The sequence below is a fragment of the Taeniopygia guttata genome, chromosome 3 (genome assembly GCF_048771995.1).
Source record: "Taeniopygia guttata chromosome 3, bTaeGut7.mat, whole genome shotgun sequence".
NCBI classification, from domain to species: domain Eukaryota; kingdom Metazoa; phylum Chordata; class Aves; order Passeriformes; family Estrildidae; genus Taeniopygia; species Taeniopygia guttata.
Window position 1 is genome coordinate 64,363,806 of NC_133027.1, and position 14,289 is coordinate 64,378,094.

The 14,289-nt window shown below is 40.1% G+C and overlaps 1 protein-coding gene across 14 annotated transcripts in view; it reads left to right on the forward strand.

Moving 5' to 3' along the window:
* The first annotated feature begins 355 nt into the window (after window positions 1-355).
* REPS1 (RALBP1 associated Eps domain containing 1) overlaps window positions 356-14,289 on the forward strand; it is a 63,882-nt gene continuing 49,948 nt past the window's right edge. For all 14 annotated transcript variants that reach the window (XM_032747325.3, XM_030268113.4, XM_012572514.5 and 11 more), the window contains exon 1: window positions 356-651. In XM_032747325.3, coding sequence (XP_032603216.2) covers window positions 499-651 — 153 coding nt within the window. In that variant the 5' untranslated portion in view covers window positions 356-498. The remainder of the gene's footprint in view (window positions 652-14,289) is intronic.

Genomic DNA, 14,289 nt, shown 5'->3' on the forward strand with positions numbered 1-14,289 from the left:
GCTGCGCCGCACGGCCGGGCCACGCAGCGGAGCCGGGGTGCGCGGACTACGACTACGACTACGACTACGACTACGACTACTACTACTACTACTGCTGCTGCCGCTGCTGCCGCTGCTGCCGCCGCCGCCCCTTCGCCCCTAGAGCGCCGCAGACGGCGGCGGCTCCGCGGAGCGGGGCGGTGGCAGCGGGGAGCGCCGCTGAGCCTCCTCCCCGCTCGCCCCGCCCCTGGGCCCGGCGCTTCCGCCGCCGGCGCGGAGGGGGCGGGCCGCCCGCGGCGCTGGGCGCTCCCCACGCCTCACTTTCCGGGCGGCGGCGTGCGCAGGCGCGGGGGAGGCGCGCAGGCGCGCGGCCGCGTGGGCGGGCGGCGGGGGGAAGGTGCGAGCAGCCGCCCGCGCGCGGCCGCCGGCGGCGCGTGTGTCCCGTGTGTGCCCCCCCCGCCACCGCCGCCGCCTCCCCCAGCCCCGCCGCCGCATGCGGATGGTCCGCGGCGTTGAAAGATGGAGGGGTTGACGCTGAGCGAGGCGGAGCAGCGCTACTTCTGCGACCTCTTCTCCTACTGCGACACCGAGAGCACCAAGAAGGCGGCGTCCAACGGGCGCGTCCTGGAGCTCTTCCGCGCCACGAAGCTGCCCAACGACGTGGTCAAGAAGGTACGGCCGCCGCCGCGAGGCCCCCGGGGGTCGGCGGGCCCGGCCACCGCCCCGCCGTGTCGAGATGGCCCCGGCCCGGCCCGGCCCTTCCCCTCCGCCCGGCCCGCGCCCCCTGCCCGCCCCGCAGCCCTTGGGCGGGGGTCGTCCCGCCGGCGGGGACTCGGGGATTACCGAATCTTTGGGGTTGGAAGGGACCTGTGGAGGTCTTCTCGTCCAACCCCTGCCGAGGCAGGGTCCCCTGGAGCAGGTGACAGGGAACGCGCCCAGGTGGGGTTTGAGTGTCTCCAGAGAGACTCCGCCACCTCCCTGGGCAGCCTGTTCAGGGCTTTGCCGGCATCGGGTGAGGAGGCTCTGCCTCGTGTTCAGGTGGAACTTACTGTGATTTAGTTTATGGCCATTGCTCCTCATCCTGTCGCTGGGCACCACTGGAAAGAGCCTGGCACCCTCCCCTTTGAGATATTTACATGCATTAATGAGATCCTCTCTCAGTCTTGTCTAGACTAAACAGGCCTAGCTCTGTCAGTCTGTCCGGGTAAAAGAGCTCCAGACCTTGATCACCTTTGTGTCCCTCCGCTGGACTCTCTCTGTTAGCTCCTTGTCATTCTTGTACCGAGGAGCCCAGGACTGGACACAGTAGGATGGAGCTGTTGTCTGACCGGCCACCTGAACCCCTCCAGCTGCAAGGGGAGGGCAGGGGGCACAGCGAATTGTGCACCCTGTGCCAGCCTCCCCTCCCCTTATGTACCTCCAACTGCAGGGCTGGGAAGGGGCTGGTGGTGTCTCTGCTGGCAGCCTCCAGCAACTGGTAGGAAAATGTTCCATGCCGACAGAGGCCATCCACAGCGTGAGAACTGTAGAGTGTAAAATTGAGAATGAGTGAGATTGTCCCCATGATCTGCTGATGAAGAGCAGCATAGAAAGAAATTTGGTTTTGTGTCCTTGGGAGCTACTGACACTGGTCCACTTCACCTAAGCCATGCAGTCTTTTTTGGACATCACTTGCTGGAAGGTATTAATTTACCTGTAGTCAGCCAAATGTTTCTAATAACAAAAAATGTGGTGTTAAGACTGACGTGGGCCCATATTTGCAGTATGTATGTGCCCAGTTTTAGCGCTTCCTTGGCCAGGTTATGTCTAAGACGTGTAGCAGTATTGCAGAGCTACCCGCATAGGAAAGGGAAAGTCTGCTTTGGTGTGCGTAGGTACACATTTGAGGAACATAATCCCAGTGAACCATTCTTATGAATAGCTATTTGTAATAATTTGATGCTTCTGCAGTTCCCTCTGTCATTGTTCAGTGCTTTAAAGTGTACATAGTCTTTTAAGCTCCTGTGGGTAAACCTGTATTTAGAAAGCCATGCTGCCTTTTGTGCAGTTTCATCCTCAGCCTAGTGAGATAACCAGCACAAGTATTAAACTTACTATTGCTAGAAACATAAATTGCAACATACTGAAATTCAGTGCCAGGAGAACACTTACTGACTAAGGTTATTGTTGGTGTGTTTTGGGCTTCCCAGCTTGGTTAGTTGAAATGAGTTTAAGACACAATGAGGTGGAAGAAGGCTGAATAAGAAATGGTTCTTCCTGGTAAAACCAGTAATCTCTTATTTGACGACTTGCTATACTGGACTTAATGGTAGGAGAGTCTGCGTGCTCAGTGTTATGAGTAAGGTTTCTTAAGGGCCACCCATGGCTGCTTTTTGTTTGTAGCCAGCCAGTTTCAGAAAAATCATCCCAGGGAAAGTGAATGTTTACATCTTTGCTGTGTTTAGAAGTTTCTTTTACATAAAACTTGTCTGAATCAGTGTATAGTAAGCTAGTGCTAGAGATTTTACTTTATGCAGGAATTTAGTGCAAGAACTTGGAAAGACCTGGAATTCTGAAAACAAGTGTCCACAGGTTATATCCTTGTCTTTTGCAGAGGAGGTCAGATATTTTCCTGCAAAGTAGACTTCATCTGAAGAAGAGAGACTACTCGGGCATCATTCCATGGGTCCTAAATAAATTAGCTCAAGTAGACCTGGCTTATCACTCTAGTGATCTCAAGGAGAACCTTGCAGTTAAAATGGCAAACAAGATATTAGATTGCCTGAGGAATGAGACTGTAAATAGTACAAAGAAAGTTGAAATGCCCTTAGCAGTTTGACCCATTATGAGTATCTTGTGCAGTCACAGTTGGTCACCTGTAAAGTACTTTGTCCTTTGAAAATAATTTAGTTGTGTAGTTATTTTGCATTCTTAAGGTATGGCTCTACACCAGGTTAACACAGGCATAAATATATTGTATTGGGGTTCTTCAAAGGGAAGTTGCAAGTGATGCTTTGAAAGCGGAGACTATGTAACTTAAACCTCAAGATGAGGTAGCTTAAGAAATGAACCCTGTGAAGGAGGTGGAATTTTCTTTTGAGCATATGAGTGCTATGTTTTTACCTGTTCATTTGAAGCACTTGATGCTTGTGGGGAAATGAACTTGATTCAGTTACTTAATCCTTACATAACCCTGGAATGCAAGTGTAGTACTGGTCACATGAATGCTAAGTACTTTTGTAGGTGTGCAAAACATAGCGTAAAATGGTCGCTCTTCAAGCTCACGGGGACCAAGTAGTCCTGAGGAACTACATCCTAGTTTTTCCTTTTCAATACTACAGGTTGGTAGGTACCTTTGAATAGTTCAGAACTAATTCAATTGGAAATGAAAATGTCTGGCAGTTGCATTTTTAGACTCATAATTTGTTTTACTTGCAAATCTGTTGTCTAAAGGCTGGATAGATGTGCAGCCTCTTTTGCAAAGAGTTATGTCCTTGAAAGAGATCTGTTTCACAGGAGCAAAAGTTAATATGTGTGTCTCATTGTTCCTAATCAATTTCATTTCTCCCTCTGAGGGACACTGTCAGCTCCCTGTTCAGTGGGGATAAATGAACATATAGAAGACTGAAATAGTTATGGGTGTTGTATACCTTATTACAGTGTCTTGGAAAAGAAAAGCTCAATGTCTATTTTGTACACATCTAAGAAAAGGACAGCTTTATTATCAGAACAAAATACTATACCAAAGATGCATATGTCAGAACACCAGTCTCTATTAACCCACATTTCTTCTTCTTTATGCACATCCCTGAAATGAGCATTAAGGTAGAAGACTTGTATAAACGAGAGAATAATAGTACATGTGTTGGGGTAAGAAGTCCACCTACTTCACAACAGTTATGAGTCTTCAGATCGCTCTCAGGGTGGGGTTTCACATTGTAGCTGACAAAAATCTAATGGTGAGTTGGTACTGAAGAAGGGGCTCCTGTCTTCCCTCAGCCTTGTGTTCCTTCTTGCAAAGACACTCATGCCTGTCCAATGCTGCTGTGGGCAGAAAATTAATCACAGCTTTTTGTTGGTTATAACTCTGTATCAGGTGACAGTGGGGTTGAATGAATATCAGTTCTAGCACAAGAAAGGAGGCAGGAAAACTCTTTGACATAGGGGAAGTAGAGAACTTTCTTTGTTCTAGAGCAATTGCATATTTTAGTTGTGACCTGGCACGGGGTTTATTGGCTTAAACCACTGTAAGATGGAGCTGGCTCTGGCTTTACTCTGAACAGGCAGTGAGCTGATCCAGGGAGCTTGTTCAGCCAAAAAATTGGAAGGTTTTGTCAAATGTAGTTTTCACTTGCCTCATCTTGTGTCTCAGTTGCATGTACTTTGGTGTTTGTATGTGCAAGCAGCATGACACAACATGAGTGATCCTGAGGAGCTGTCATCCACCGTATTTATGCACTCAGGAACTTCCTCTTGCCGGAGTTCCAGCCTGGTCCTGTGCACTGGATGTTAGCTGGCATTCATTATGTGCCTGATACAAAAGAAACGTAGTTGCCTGTTCTGGAGTGGCTGCAAGGAGGAGCATGCTCAGGGAAATTGGCTTCAATGGCATGTTTCGTATCTGACCTAAAACACTCATGTATATATGCTAATAAACTCAGGTTTTGGTGTCTCTGCAGTGGTGGGGAAATTGCTTGTAAAAGCTACAGTTAGTGAAAAAAATGCATTGTGAAACTAACTCATTGCTTGTGTATTGAATGAATGTAGTAGCTGTTCCATTTGATTTGTAGAATTCTTACTTAGGTGAGTTAATCATAGAATGTTTTCTGAATTTGTACTCTTGATTATGAATCACGGACACTTCACCAGACAAGAAGCAAGTCAGTGGTGCATATGATACTCATCTGAAATAAATGAGTCAAAGCATCTTGCTGTAAAATACAACATTACTATATAACTACAAATGTGTGAGTATTGGCATGTATCTTCTCTAAAATGAATGAACTGTCATCTTCAGTGCTGGCATTGTACAGCAATGTTACCTAGCTTCTAATTTAGTGTTAGAAAGTCTTTGACAGAAGAATTACACAATTAGGCCCAGTTACTTCAATTACAGTAATCTTCCATTAGTCCAGTAAAAATCTAGTGTGAAGCTGTTTTTGGCTCTTGTTAGCCACTTTCAAGCTTTTTGTTTATTTTTTAAGGAGTTATTACAGACAGATTAGTTTTTCTTCTTCTTATTTCGTTGACAAAATTACACTCTGGTTGTCTACCTGAAGTCTCTGTTGCAGTTTGCTACCCTCACATCAGAAGTTTTAAGAAAGTGCATACCCCGTGATGCAGCTGCCTCATTGAGAAGTTCAGACTCTGAGATGCAGGCGTGTTCTGTTGTTCTTGGGGTGGTAGTTTTTGGAGACAGAGGGAATAGAAGATGCAGTGGTGGTTTTCTCAAATGCCAGAGCTTATTTGCTGACAGGCAGCACAATTATAAAATAATTACAGTCCCTAGGCAGAACATGACAAAATGAAATTGCAGGTTCTTGATTTAAAATGTTGGCTTCTTTGTTGGAAAATGGCTGTAGAGAAAAGGGATCTAAGAAAATAGCAGCTTGTTTGCAATTATTGTGTTGTTGCAGTTACTGTTTCAGTGAATCTTCCTACAGAAAGACTACCCGTTTGTCAAATCAGTAGAGTCTACTAAATGCCAGCTTTGAATAGAAGTTGACCCAGGGCCTAGGATTGCCTGTTTGGTAGAGACATGCAGAAGACTCAAACTCATTCTCGTTAATTTGCTGAATTTATTATTCTCCCCGAACTGATGGGGTGAGAAATCACAATTCCTTATACATAGCAAATTTCATGTCTTCCTTTCAGTCATAGGAATTTAGAGTATATTTAAAATAATAGCACTTATTAGATCTTTAAGAAATGTATGCTGTGTAAAAAGCTTTCTTCTCTAATACTGACTAATAACTAGTCTGTAACAAGCCCAAATGAAAAAAAATCACTTTATTTACTCCCACTCATACATTTTGTTTATTATTTTAAATCTTATATTAAAATGTCACTTAGAAAATATTTTAAATTAGTTTTGATTTCTTCTGAGGCAATATTCACAACAGGTCATTATCAAGGTACTCTTCCAGTGTAGATTCCTCCAACTATAGCCATTTTCTTGGTAATATGTAGTATTTTTTTAGCCTGAGTACCATAAAATTGATGACTCTGTAGACTTATGATTATAATGTTACCTAGCTTACATATAATTTTCCATCTTTATATATTTTCGTATAGAATATGGTTGCATGCACATATTATGCTGTATCCCAGTCCTCATTTAGTAAACAAGAGTTGTTTAAAACCTGTTGTAAGTGCTTGGATCTGAGTTAAAAATACCTGATTTGTGAATCACCTATTTTTTCCCTTCAAATGTCACTGTAATAGCATATTCAGCATCTTTTAGCTGAGCAGTAGGTTGGCTTTGATTCACTATATTGATGAGATACACAAGGGTGTACTTTGTTATTGCCAGGAATGGCTTTTAATCTGTTTATCCTGTGAGTTATGCTTTGAGTTTCTGCAGAATTCTGGTAAAAATGTTTATTTAAGTGATGTTACTTTCACAGAGACTATACTGGGCTTAAAATTAATTTATTTTTACAGTTAATTAGTTGGAGTGGTCTCATATCTCAGCAGCATTTAGGAAGAGAACAGTCATTGTTTTTTGAAACAAAAGACAGGAAGTTATGGCAAAACTGTAGGACTTTAGGTTAAGTCTACTAGACTTATATTTATTTTTAGTGGATTTATTGGTGTAATTGGTTTTGAGTCTTTGAAATTGATATTCATACTGTACAGTCACTTACATAGTAAATAATTCCTTAAGTCCATGTGCCAACACAGCACTCAGATAATTTCAAGTATCACAGCCCAGCTTAGCTTGAAAACAGTTTATTCTTTTCTTTTTAAAAGACACATGACAGGAGGGGTGATTAATATCCTTTCTGGCATAACTGGATAGAATTCTAGAATTAGAAATGTCAGGGCCTTTGGCAAGTGTAGCTGTCTTAGAATCAAGTTGGCTGTACAAAAATTATGGATTGTAAATTTGATCTTTTACCGGTGAAAGCAGTTCTTTTGTGTTATAAACTTTAAGTACTTCACTGACTCTGAAAAGTGGCAAATATGCCTTCATCTTAGTCTAATCTTCAGTAAATGCTACTTGCAGATACTGTGAAATTATAGGACTTTGCTGGCAGTCTCTGTGACTTTTCAATTGTATTTACTAGCTCTCAAAGTTAGTCCTTGCAGACAAGTTTCCTACCTATTTAGTCATAAATATTTGCTGTTTTAGGTTAGTCCTTTGTGTAAAATTCCTAGATGTCAGATTGGAGTTCTGCTGTTCTTTTAAATTAGTTTGAAGTCAAAAGCGAGTGTGGGAGAAATACGTTGACTATCAGATTTCTCACTGGAGTTCCAATTATGATTAATGTAAGAGTATATTTCCCTCTTATTCTCTTTTCTTTAGCATTTCTGTTGAGCATAAGGATATTCTTAAGCCAAGAATGTAATTCTTTCTAAATAAATGTACCAAGTTGGTGATCATGTTCATGACTTGCTTATTTTTCAGACACTAACCACCTGGGGTTAGTGTCTGAAGAGTTAAATTATCCCTACACTTGTTATACAAAAAATACAGCATAATTTAGGCATGTCTGACTATGTATAGGAACTGTGTTTTGAGAGATTAAAAGACTTGGAAAAGATGACAGTCTGACCTGCATTTCTGGAATGATTGACTTCTGATGTCTAAAGTGCTTCTGAAGTATAGTAACAGAGTAATGTGTAGGCTCAGTTTTGAATATATCTTTCAACTTCACTAATTCCAGAAAAGGATGACCAGGACTATATAAAATTTAGCATTAGGTGCTGACATACTTCTGCTACAGACTAGTAGTTGGGAATTTTGTAGAAAACTGTCATTATTGTTACCGTAGTGTGAATGACTTGGTTTTTCTAATCTGAAACATCTTTTAAAAATTTAAGACCTAATGTTAACAGTAGAGTCTCAAGTGTAGCTCCACTAATAGTAATTGTGCAGTTTTTAGAACTTTAACCAAGGTTTGTTTAAACTTTGATAGACACATCGTTAAGGCTTCTTGGCCTCAGTGGGAGAAGGAGAGCTGTGCAAAGCTAAGTAACTAATTAACAGTGCTCAGATTGATACTCAGAGAAAAAACGACTGGTATGGGAAAGGAGTGTAAAGTAATGGACACAGTATCTTCAGATAAACTTTAATGAATGTGCTCAGGAATAACAGGAACAGATCAGGACAGTCCTATTTGTCCAGGCCACAGCATGACCACTAAATCTGGGATCAGAGAATGCCTTAATCTTTGTTTTACATTAGCAAAAGAACCAGAAGCTTGTGCTCATTTGGGGTTTTTCTCTGTTAGTATTGTTCTGGCATAATAATGGAAGGTAATGTGTGGGGAAAATGTTAAAACTGAAAAAGAAAGAAAATAATTATTAGCAAAGAATATCAATCACTGGAATGCTTCAGTTATAGAGAAGATATAAAAATGAAAATGTCTATATAAATGCTCCTTTCTTCAGCTTTTAGTATTATGGGAAAAGTATTCAACTTAATGCTACATGGTAGGAGTACCCACAATTAGAATATCTGTGAAGTATCTCCAGTGCCTGCTGAAGCTAAATGCTTTCTTGATAATTATATACAAGTAATTCCATTCATTTGTTTGTGCTAAGGAAAATAAATTGCGTTTTGAAGATTGGTAGAGCTTCAGAAGTTATTTACTCACATAAACTTCAACCATAAGAAGACGCAAACAACACATAAAGTTAGGGCAAACTTGGTTAGTCTTCATAAGTATTCAGCTGGACTTTTCAATTATTGCAAGAATAAGACCAAGTGCCTCAAAAGATTACAGATGAAGAATGTCATTCTGTGTGTGCCAGCTGGGGCTTATTTGCGATTTCTGCTTCAGGCTTTGCTTGTCAAAAACATAAACTGCAAACCTAAAATCCAAGTTTCAGCTGTCTGACGTTGACCAGTGAGAGATAATGTGCTATAAGATTCATTGCAGTTTCTTCACAAAAACTTGTACTTTTTCTATTGTAAATAAAGCCTGTGAGTAAATAACTTCTGAAGCTCTGCTGAGGTGTTTGTTGGTTGTACAGTAGACAGATTCAGTTTAATAAAAGAGAAAATAACTAACACAGTAACTTTTTGTTGGCTTACTGAGTGGAGTAATCGCATTGTGTGCCCAGACAGATAAGCAGCAGTTATTGCTCAGGAATGGGGAACTGCAGCTGAGAGCACAGGAGGGAGGAGCTATTTAGGTTAAGCAGTAATGTGAAATTACATAGAGAACACAGGTATGTGGAATATCTCACTTTAAACAAGCCTCTCTTTAGGCATCAAAAATAAGAAATGGTTCTTGTAGTTCCTCAGGCTGTCTTTTGCTCTTTGAGATTTTTTTTTTAAATTTCCAGTTTTTCTGGCTGCATTATTACCATTTCTGCCTGTAAAGTATCTTTCTCATGAGCACCTACTCTGCCAAAGAAAAAGCAATAGAGAAAGTCTTAATACAAACAAATAGCAACTCTGCCTTGAAGTCTTCCAGGTGTGATTTTTTTACTTGGGAGGATGGTAGTTGCTTTCTAAGTGGATGTTCATCTGGCTATCTGTATTTTCCTTTGTTGGTGCTACTGAACATAACAGAAGGGTGTAGAATTCTTTATTCTGCCCTGGTTTTGAGGGTATATGACAATATTTTCTTTGAGTTGTAGTCAAGTAGGGCAGTCTGTTTCTCTAGATAGTTAGAAAAATGGCTTCTCTTAGTCAAGGTCTTGTAGTTGCATGTAGGGTGCATCTACCTTGTTTTTGTGGATTGATGGGTGGTGGTTGCCATGTACTACCAAATCAGAAGGGAATTGCTGACCTCTGTAGAGCCATAGAGCTCTACATAAGAGGCTCTGCAGGTCAGATTCATGTGTAGAGATTGTAACAGCTTTTGCAGAAGCTGTTAGTAAGACCACAAATTTTGATTCCTAGTGGAAAAATCAAAAAAGCTACTACTGCATTAGGAAGTGTCTTTAATAAATGGGCCTAATGCACTGGGAATCTTCATGCTATCAGGAACAAGAGGTGTCGCAGACAACTTTTGGAATGGGTCAAGTTCAGCAATTACCCAAATATAACTGTTTCAAAAAGCACCACCAGTAATAAAAGTTCTATGAGGTTTTTGTGTGGTGTCATATTATTCATTTGTTAAGAATTTATCTATCATAAATCAGAGGTTTAAATTTCCAGTGGTTTTTTGCTACTTTTCTATTAACAAAGTGAAAGCATGACTCCAGATCTGACGACCTGTACTCAGGAAGTGGGCATGCTTGTAAAACAGATCCCAAAGTACAGGGGCAGAATAATTCCTCTGAGCCTTAAAGTACTGGGTCAGTTTTTGAACAGCTAATTATTTCTGATGTGATTAATTCTGAATTTTCCTTTAACTGAAATAGAGGTATGTTTGACCCTTAAATGACCTGTAGAATGGGAAATCTTAGTTCTAAGTATCTACAGAGAATTAATTGTCCAAGCAGATGAGTAGTTTTTTCTTCCTTCAACTGTGGATCTGTGTAGTGTGAAAATCAAGGGCACAGAAGTATTAAGAGAAGCTCAGACAGTAAGAGACTCTAAATAGTTCACTGCCAGAGAGCGTGTGTTGTCTTGGAAGTCCTCCAGCACTATTGGTTTTATTTCTTTCAAAGCCTGTGTTCTGAAGCCAGGTTTGTGGAATTGACTGAAGTGTATCTTCATGGAAAAATCAGTAAAACCTTACTGTTTGTTATGCAACAGAGAACAGCAATGCTCTAAATATATACTCTGTGCCTTGGAATTCTTAGTATCATCTGATTAACTATATTTACTACAATGCCTGAGTACCTAATAAGATAAATGTATATGTTACAGGTAATTTTACACTTGCTGTTCAGCAGCACATGAACATTTTCTGTTTCACACTGATTGAATATGAAATATAGCAATATTCATTATCCCTCACAGATACATTTTGCAAATGATCTTTGGATAGGAGTAAGACTGTTTAAATGTTTGCAATGTGTTGAAACATAGAATTCAGAGCAATACTTGGACTGTTTCTTTTAGTTGCATTCTTTTTTATCTGTCTACAGTTGTTTTTTATTTGTATCCCACCTTGTGCCAAACTTTGTGGAGTCCTTTGAAAAACGGGGTCAGAGACTTGACTTGGTTAAAATTAACTTATCAAAAGAAGGATCTTTGTCAGTTCTGTCTTGTTCCTGTTGCACAGTGCAACACCTATTGCATCTGTGAAGCTACCTGTCAACTGATATCTTTGAAGAGAAGTTAAAAATTCTAACTAATATTAGCAGACTAATCAGTATTGCTTTGTCCAGTTGACAATAGGTGAGAGACTGTGCCAGGCTGTGGTCAGCAATTAGCGAGGTAGATTGAGATAAATGAAGTGACAGGAATTGATCTAACAGCAGTTGCAGAATAATGTGATTAGAAGATAACAAATTGGGAGGACAGAAATGTATTCAAGCTAGGAAAAAAAGAGTGAAGGAGATTTTCATAATTCTTCTGTGTGTAGGAATGATCAGGGAGTTTTTTCCACTACAGTAGCAATGATTAGGAAACACTTTTTCAACTTACATCACACATCCCTGAAATACATTAGAGATGTGGCTAATTTTTGTTGTAGCTGAGGTGAGTGGAGTACATGACTTCAGGACAGCATCGTTGTAGGACAGTGTGTTCTAGAAACCAATTTGAGGTTGTATTCCAATAAACTTTTAAGTTGGAAAAAATTCTGTCATATGTTTTTAGTTTGAAACTCATTAATGAGCTACTGCATATGAGATACAGAAATAACATTGTTATGATACATTTTAAAATTTTAAACTTTGAATTAAAATCAGTCCATAATCAGTTACATTCATATTAACTAAGAAAACTAACTATTCGTTTTTACTAACAAAAGCAAGTTATATTTAATTTTTTATCTTAAGTAAACAACTTTTTTTAATGTAATACTTGTTTTTCATTTGAAGGTTATTGTTAATATGCACAGTAAAACTCAAAATTGTTTTCTAAAGCACAAGTATATTCATATAGTTTGGTTTAACTGAAGTTTGTATCAAATATGTATAATGAATGTGAGAACTTGTTTTGTGTTTCAGGTGCATGGTTTACTTGAAATTGTTCATGGTCTTTGTTAAATTTAAACATAAGAGAAAACTTTGTTACTGTAAAGGTGATCACTCAAAGAGGTTGTCTAGAGAGGTTGTATGAGTTTCCCTGCTTGGATATATATACTCAAAATCCCAACTGGACACAGGTCAAAGCAACCTGCTGAGCCTGCTTTGAGCAGGGGGAGTGGAGCAAATGATCTCCAGGGCACTTTGCAAGTTCAACTATTTTGTGATTCTGTGTAGGGTTTCTTTGTGTTTAACAATTTTCATGTTTATATTCTTGGTGTAAGACTTCTTTTTTAATCAACAATGTCCTAGTTTGGATGAGATGATAAAAAAGGTCCTCCTCTAAGTTTGTGCACTCCCCCTTCCATCAGCACACAGCATGTGTGTTTTCGCTTCCAGCCTGCTAAAGTTGTCTTCAGGTCTTGCTTCTTGCCACCCTCTGGTACGGAACAGTAGGTACTTAAGTAACTCTCTCCAAGCAGATGAAATATTTTTATCTTTTCTGTGTAGGTGGCATGCATGTTGCTTCATTTATTGTTTTAGCATTGATGTCATCCCTGTTTAAATACTGTTTTACTTTTGCATGAATAATATTTACCGATAATGGGCTTCATTTGCCTTGTAGAAGAGCCTGGGGGCAAGGAGACTGTGATATTCTGGAAGATATTCCCAGAGAGATTTCATGAGTTCTGGGAAGTGTGTTTCACTGCATTTGATAGAGAAATTATTTGTTCCACTTCACCTGGAGTTTGTAAATGTTCACAAACCTCTTGAAGTTCAAGGGCCTCTTATTTGAAACCTGTAAGAGTTCTAGAAGGTATCTGCTTGAAACAGTGCCCTTTTACGATATACTGCTTCCCAGCCATGTCTGATGTCTGCCAGCTCCTGGTATTTCTGATGCTATTGTTACATATTTGTGGTATGATGACTGAACATGCAATTTAATAATTCACAGCTACTGCACAGAGGTGTGGCTTTGTGAGTTTTTTGTTTGTTTGGGTTTTTTTTTTGGTGTTTTTTATCGAGGGCTTTCAACAGTTATGGAGCTTTACTGAGTTGTTTGCCTTACTCTAGTAAATTGCAGTAGTGTGACCTCAGATTCTTCATATCTAAAGAGATTAAAACAATTGTGAGGCATTTTGTCTTGAAGATGGCTCTGCATTCCTTGAAGAGTTTAGAGAAATTCCTATCCTCTCTCTTCTTAAGCAGATAAAAGCCCTAAATCTCAGAGAAGCAGTTATTTGATAATTTTTTATTATTATTCCCCCATTCGGTATAGCTTATTACCTGTTTCATGTTTCATTCCTGCTTCAGGGAATTTCCAGGTACTCTGTTTTGAGTATGTTTGGGCATGGTGTCACTAAGCAGAGGAGTTTCCACTAGATGCTTGCATCTAATGATTTTACTCAACCTTCAGTCATGTTTCTAGTTAGGTTATAGTCTGTATTTGAAGCAGAGGACTCCTTTAGCTAGCTATGAGTGAATTTGACACCTCTTGTTCAGTTTTTTGAGGGAGGGTGGGTGAGGAGGACTGGATAATTTTTTGTTTGGGGTTTTTTTGTATCATTAGCTTTTTGCTCTTCTTGATACTTATATCTGGTGTATTTATATATATTTACTTTGCATCCATGCTTGCATTTCCTTTCTCATACTTACCTGTCACAGTAGCTTAGTTATTAATTCAGTTTTTAACTGAACTTTTTTTTTTCCTATCTGGCAGTACTGAAAAGCTCCAACAAAACGTAGTTTGTAGTTCAGCTGTGACTTTGAAATTGCGCAAAACCATTACTGCCTAATGATTCCATAAGCTCAAAATGCCTCTATCATTGCTTCTTTTCATAAGACTTCATGAGAGTCTAGTTAACCCATCTGTTGGTGCTAGGCCACTGAATCCACAAGCTTTTTCTGTTTTGCTTGTAGTCAAGTATGTGGATGTTCCATCAGTCTTCCAGCATACAGAGCTTTAAAAAAAGAATTTCTTTTGCTGTCACACTGGTTTTGATTCCTAGCTTCTCTAGAATCTCCACTGCTTTAGCTCTGCTATTTATTTAAACTCAGGATAATTATTTT